Genomic DNA, 6,749 nt, shown 5'->3' on the forward strand with positions numbered 1-6,749 from the left:
GGGAAAGACTGAAGCAAGGATAGTAACACTTATCCTAAATGTAGTAGAAGAAACCTCTGTAAAGATGAAATCTTTTAGATTTCTGATTCATGGTACTATTCACAATAAGTTCTTAATTAGTTTTAAATTACTTTTTTTGACAGATCAGAGCATTTGGGATACGTTTGTCCTTATGTTGACTTTCTGATAAACTTTTCAAATGTCTTCACAAAAAGTTACAGGCTTCTCTGCAACTGCTGCAAAGTCATCAGACTGAAGTAAATAAGTTGTCCAAGTTTTGGTCTGTCAGCTGTAATTCTAATAGTCCTTGAAATTAAGTCAGTCCCAGAGAGTTTTCCCATGCAGAAATATCCTTGAAGCTTACTGCCAAAAGTGGTCAAAGTGATTTTCTGTGTCAACCTGAAATCTACATCAAAAGACTAAAGCTAACTAGCCTCCAGCAGCAGTGTGCATTAAGTTTGATGTGACTTGGAATAGAAATGCTGCCTGTTGGATAATTTTTGTCAAGAGGATTTTTCTAAGGACTGGAAGGCTTATTACCTACAAAAGGGCAGGATGGCAATCATTTAGACTCCAGGCAATATATATATATAAGTCTTATCGTGTGAACACACCATCTCCAACAGAGAATGTGTCAGAAAGAAGGGAAAGATGAAGGAAACACTTGAAACTGAGGAAATGAGTTATCATGGGCGTACCTAAATGGATCACTAGGTCAACAAGAGGTGAAGATTGAATTTTATTCTATGTAGCATAAAAAATTCAGATACAAAATCTGTTATTTCAGTTATACTTGGCAAGACACTGGAATCAAACGAAAAGTGAAATCTTTCCTTCAGACTTTTTTGAAACACTGAGTAAAAGTGCTGCTCATATCTTTAGCATATGTGTAGGAATTTTCACTGCCTTCCAAGGACTGCTAATGTTGCTGTTTCAAAATCAGCAGAATTGCCATTTGCTGCTGTTATGCTTCAAAGCTTTTGGGCCACATGGTACATCAGGGACAATCCCTACTTGCTGTGGGATTTGCTTGGAAAACTAGAGTTATACAGTTACTCAGAGCCAGCTGAGAGCTGCTGGGAGCCAGATGTCTGTCAGATCCTATGCAGAGCTGATCAGAGGAAACCCAGATTTGCAAGGTTTAAAGTCAGCACTTTGTCTTTAAATACTCCGCCTGCGGCTATCAAGTCTCGTTATCGTAATTATTTTGCACTGCATTTATCAATGAAATGTTTCCAGAGCCTACTCTTCTCAGCAATTTCATGTGAAATCAGGTTATCTAATCTCTCTCTCACTTATCATCTAGGGACGTCAGCATATTTGGACTCTCCCAGTCGCTAGGCTGTATGACAGCGCATACTATTTCCGTGTAGCCGCACCGGTAAGCCTTTTTCAAATGGGATCACAACAAGAGACAAATATCATTTGAGCTGAAAGAAGAAGATCCTGTATGAATCTCTTTTGTTTTTCTTCTGCAGGGTCTTGTAAGCTGCTCAACAGATCCTTATTATGCTGGAATATTTTTTACTGATTACTACTTCTATTTTTATCGGAAGTGTAACTAAAATGTTGCTGATCACTCTGTACTTTGGAAAAAAAAAAATAATGAAGTTCTTGATATGAAAAAGAGACTTGTGTATGGCCCTGGATTTTTATAAGCATTTTACTGAGTTGTATGCCACTTTCTTGTTTGTTTTGCTTTTGAATTAAAAAAAAAAAAAAAGAAAAAGAAAAAGAAAATTTTTGACAACAACTGTAGCTCTACATTTCCAGGAACTGTTTCTAAAAGGTCATCAGGCAGTAGAGTACATGACGTGTAAACAAATAATCCCATCCATCTTAGTGCAGTTGCATGATAGTATACATACAGCAGTCAAAAACAAATGGGTAGGAGCTCTGCTGAACTGGGATATACTCCAGCCTTCAGAAGATGGTAAGATAATAAAATATTATGTGCAGTTAGAAGGCATAATTTTGTCCCGCCGCAATTTAAGTTCTCTTAGTACCTGCTGCCTTTTGTTTGTACATAAACCTACTTCTTCTCCAGAACTTAACAAAACTTCCAGGGTGAAGTGAAGCGCCATGCAAATGTCCTCTAAATTAAATGCTGTAAATTGAGTAACAGCAGTTTGGTTCCACTGTGTGTAAATATTTCCGTCTCAGAAAGTAGGCTCTCGTTACCGCTACACTTGTGTGACTTAACAAAGCTGCTGCTGTTTGGATGAGATGCGTTTCAGTTAACCTTTCTTTAAAACTGTACAGCAGAAATGGACTGCTTACTCCTAATTTTCTTGGTGGTTGTGATTTGTGCTAGTGTGATGAAAGAAGAGAAATATTTGAGAAGAATAATGACTTGCCTGCACAGCTTTCCAAGATGGATGTAGATACACACATGCACGGGAGAAAGTCAAATGCAATTTCACATTAGTTGCTCAGACAAAAGGAGCACAGATGGAATAACCAAAAACAGTATGAGTAGTGTTGTGGGGCATGCCTAGAACAACTGTTCATTTTGTGTGGAGAAGGGAAAGAAAATTTAATGGTGAGACTGTAGGCTTTCTAAGATTTATAAAGTAAAAGTTAATGTGTGGGCAACCTTGCTCTGGATGAGATTCTTTATTTAGTGGTGGAAAGGAAACATTAGGAAGAAAAATTAATCTCTGAATATGAGCTAACCATAGTCTTTGTAAACACCAATGCATCTTAATTGTATATTTCTTGCCTGACAATGTGATGGCAGAGTTTAATTTGTTTCCGTTTCTGTGGCCTCACTTGCAATTTCCTTTGTCACTGTCTCTGGATTTCCTTTAAGTGATCTTCTTACTGATTTTTTTAGTCTTATGTGTTTCTGTTAGTGTTTTTTTTTTTTTAGCTTGGGAAGTATTTACAAAGCAGATGACATGTTCTGTTGTACTTTGAATCTTCAAATTGAAAACCATCGTTTGTTTATGCCTGTAGCTTTTTATGGTCCATGCTTGACAGCAATTCCTAAGAAACATCACCCAGTCTCAGATGAACAATAACACTGAGTGCATTTTGAAAATTTTGAAATTCACAAAGATTGATTTTTCAAAATGAAAAATGTGGTTCTAGAGCACTCCAGAGTCTTGTTTCTCTGCCATTTCTGTTTCTCAATGCCAAAGCTGCAACTGTTGTTAATAGCGGGCAATTACAATGTAATTTGAAACAAATCTTGTGATTAATGAGTTATGAATGTTTTACATATGCTTTACCTGGAACAAGAAGCCTCCTTCTTCTTTTCAGCACAATGTGGCTGAATTGTAGAGACCTTCAGACATGCCTGAAACATTTTCTGCTAACTTGGGGGGGTGGGAGCTGAGGCAAAGCAAACTCCAGCCTGGGTGACACAGGTCTGTAAGCTGCAAGAGGCAGAGCCAGATCTGAATAGGGCAATCTGGTACAATGTGAGCTGGATTTCAAACCGTGTTGTTCATACCAAGAATATGATACAATGATTCATATTTTTACTTGATTTTAATGCAAACTGTGTAGCCTGATTTTCAGACAGCTTGATCTAGGAGTGGCATTTTAAATGAGGACTGAGGTCACCTGAAAGCCTGGTGAGCTAAGAGAAGAGGAAAATGGAAAGTCCTGTGTTTTTACTCTATGGAAACAAAAAAATGAAGTAGAAGAGCAAAGTGATTCCAGGGTGTAAGGCTCCATCTGGAAAGGGCAATAAAACTGTTTTGCCTTCAGGCACAATCCGAACTGAGCTGTATGCTGATCATTCTGCTCTTTGCCTGCAGCTCAGTTCACGTAAAACAATGCTCTCTTTCATTTGGGTGAGGTCGGGTAAGTAGTGAGGAAAGTACTCCTGATGCGCTGGTCAGATGATGAACCTACTGTGAGAAGCCAGCAATCTAAAAACTGAGTTTAGAGTCTGGCACAACACAGGGTTGAAGTAAGAGTCCTCCCCCTGCATTTTTTTAGCACTACTTTAGCTTGCTTTCTGAAATCAGAAAAATATTTGAATTAAGAATCATTAGCAGGTTAAGTTCTACCTGCAGAATGAGAAGTTGCTCACTCAGGAATCATTCACTACTTAGCTTACAAAAGCTGTTGGAACCTGAGACAATCCAAATAGAAATTGAAACTAGATTTGTATCACATTTACTCCTGCTCTCACTGTTGAACTTAGTGCTAGAGTACCTTAGAAATAATCATTGTAGATACAGGAACTAGATCCCAGATACACAGAAAAATAATCATAATTTAGAAACTAGTTGCAGTATTTTAAACTAATTGCAGTGTTTTAAGACTTCTGTTTGGTGTGTTGCTTTATTTGAAGGCATGGCTTTTATATAGTGATAGCATAGTATACTTAAGAGCATTAAACATGTATGGTAGAAACTCACCATAGGAATTATGATCCTACCTTCATCCCCGAATAATTCACTTAATGTCTCATCTAAATTGTGGCACAAAGAAACTAAATTTTCGGTAGAGCTGTGTCCTGTACCCTGAGAGTGCCCTGCTGAAAAAACTCATCTGCTCTGCCATCCCTTGGATCTTTCAGCCACATAACGTTTGCTTCCTCCCACCTTCACATTGCCCCAGAGAGGACTGCACGTGTTTAGCTGTTCAGTTTGAATGCTTTGGTCTTGGCAAGTTAGTTCAAAGTCCTTGTTCAGCTTGAACATAGCTGTGTCCTACAGAGATGTTTCTTCTGCAAAAGCATGAACATTTTTTTAAGGGAATAGCACTGATTGGAAGAAACGGTTTCACTGCTAAATTTCAACATCCTCCTCCCCTGTGTATGCACAGTACTTGTCACTTTGTTCTATTCTAGTAGATATATCTTTACTCACCGTGGAATGAATAACTTTAATGAACATTTTCAAGCCTCCGAATAATACTTCCAGTGGCAACTGCTGGCTGTGTCCCACACTTGCAAAACCATTTGGCTGAAAGGACAGTTCATCCCAAGGAAAGGCCAAGCCATAATCATGCCCCAGTCCCAGGTTTTATCTGTTTTGTCTGCATATTTGCTCAGATGGTGATTGCGTGCCTGGGTGATGCTGTGTAGGCCCTGTCAGTGCTGCCTTTAGGGGAGGGCTTGGGCAGATGTGTAGGCTGCCCTGAGCTGTCACTGGACCACATCCTGGATGCAGAAGAGGATCAGGCACAGCAAAAGAGGTGTTCAGGCACTTTGGTTAGTCCCAGTATGTCTTACACAGATCCAGTATTGGTTAAAGGATGAAAGCATTGCTGCACTTGCAGCCTGAGGCAGCCTGACCACCTCACAGAGTCTCTTCTCCCCACTCCAGCTTCCCCAGATAACGTGTTTTCTGTCAAAATTGCACTTGAGTGAACATTGTCAGTGCAAGTACAAGCCCTATATTCAAAATAACCAGTTTCACACTGGCAATCCTGACCCAATTTTAACATTGGTTGCTATGGTGCTGATGCAGGCTGGGTGGCCAGCACAGTCGGGCGATGTGGGTATGGTGCATGCGCCTTTTGTTGCCACCTGGCTTGGATCCAGCCAGCGTTTCCCTCTTCTCCCCTCAGCAGCTGGCAGTAGCCTATGTCTGCTGGCAGGGAGCAGCCCGGCAGCTCTCTGGTTTGTCTCCATAATGAGCTGCTGTCATTGGGTTTCCCTGGTTGCTCCAAGCTAGGGAAGCCTTCATCCCTCTGCCTGTGGGCTTTCGGTGGGTTCCCTCTCCTCTCCCCTCACTAGCTGCTTCCCAGCCATCCTGCATCACTCTCTCCAAACAGGCAGCTTGTTACAATAATTATAATCAATGAGATTTAAAGTAGGTCATCTTCTTAGCAAGGAGTAGAAGGGAAAGTGACTTTTATGAACAGGATTTAAAGCAAAACTCATTATTTTCAAGGCGGATGTTTTAATTTCTACTTGATGTTAAATACATTGCAATTGCCTACACACAGTAATATAAACACAGGATTTGCAAATTTGAGTTTAATGTTAATTTAGCTTGCAGAGATACTCTGCAGGGTAATCAGTGTTTTGCATTTTCATTCAATCTTAATGTTACACTTTCCCTTCCACAACATAATCTAAACCACAGATCAGCTGGCTGTGTTGATTAAAATCCTCTTTCTGCTTTTTATTAATCTTCATGGTTCTGCCCTAGAATTATGAAGTGGTCATGGTTTATCAGAAAGGAAATCTGTTGGAGCAGAATGCAGTATTTACAAATCAAGATTTCTGCCCAAAGCATATTGCTGATGCCTAAAGTAAGTCATGTCCTGAATGCTTTGTTATATGCAGAGAGCCTTACATGAGTTTGGAACAAAGCTCTTCAGATTAAATTACAAATAATTCATTATATATTTGGCAGACACGTGTCCTCAGTGAAAACCTTGATGAAGAGAATGTCATTGGGGATAGGGCTGACTGAGGACTTCTGTTGTCAATAGGCCAAATCCTGTCTTTCAGAGGGGTAGAGTCTTGAGAGCTCCACATGTGGACCCTTGTTGCCTTTACTTTGAGAGCAGAAGGCGAATGGAAGGAGCCAGGGTATTGCTGTAAAGGGGAGCACTGATCCAGGTGTCAGGGGTTCCTCAGTGGTAAATCATAGAATCATTACAGCTGGAAAAGACCACAAGATCATCTGGTCCAACCACTGATGTTGGAAGTTAAGCAGTGGGAATGCAGCTCTATCTGCCAAAATTCATCCAATAGGACACAGTCTGGACCCTCCTTGCTCTGTAGAAGTTCCTTGCATGAAAGCTGTTTGTCCATATTAGATGAGATTCACCCT

At 40.1% G+C, this 6,749-nt stretch overlaps 1 protein-coding gene across 3 annotated transcripts in view; it reads left to right on the forward strand.

Moving 5' to 3' along the window:
- The window catches only part of MYRFL (myelin regulatory factor like), a 43,539-nt gene extending 41,910 nt beyond the window's left edge, over nucleotides 1-1,629 (forward strand). For all 3 annotated transcript variants that reach the window (XM_085221174.1, XM_010708090.4, XM_085221177.1), the window contains exons 24-25: nucleotides 1,307-1,381; nucleotides 1,479-1,629. In XM_085221174.1, coding sequence (XP_085077300.1) covers nucleotides 1,307-1,381; nucleotides 1,479-1,565 — 162 coding nt within the window. In that variant the 3' untranslated portion in view covers nucleotides 1,566-1,629. The remainder of the gene's footprint in view (nucleotides 1-1,306; nucleotides 1,382-1,478) is intronic.
- The last annotated feature ends 5,120 nt before the right edge of the window (nucleotides 1,630-6,749 follow it).

The sequence above is a fragment of the Meleagris gallopavo genome, chromosome 1 (assembly GCF_905368555.1).
Source record: "Meleagris gallopavo chromosome 1, MGAL_WU_HG_1.1, whole genome shotgun sequence".
Classification (NCBI taxonomy): Eukaryota; Metazoa; Chordata; class Aves; order Galliformes; family Phasianidae; genus Meleagris; species Meleagris gallopavo.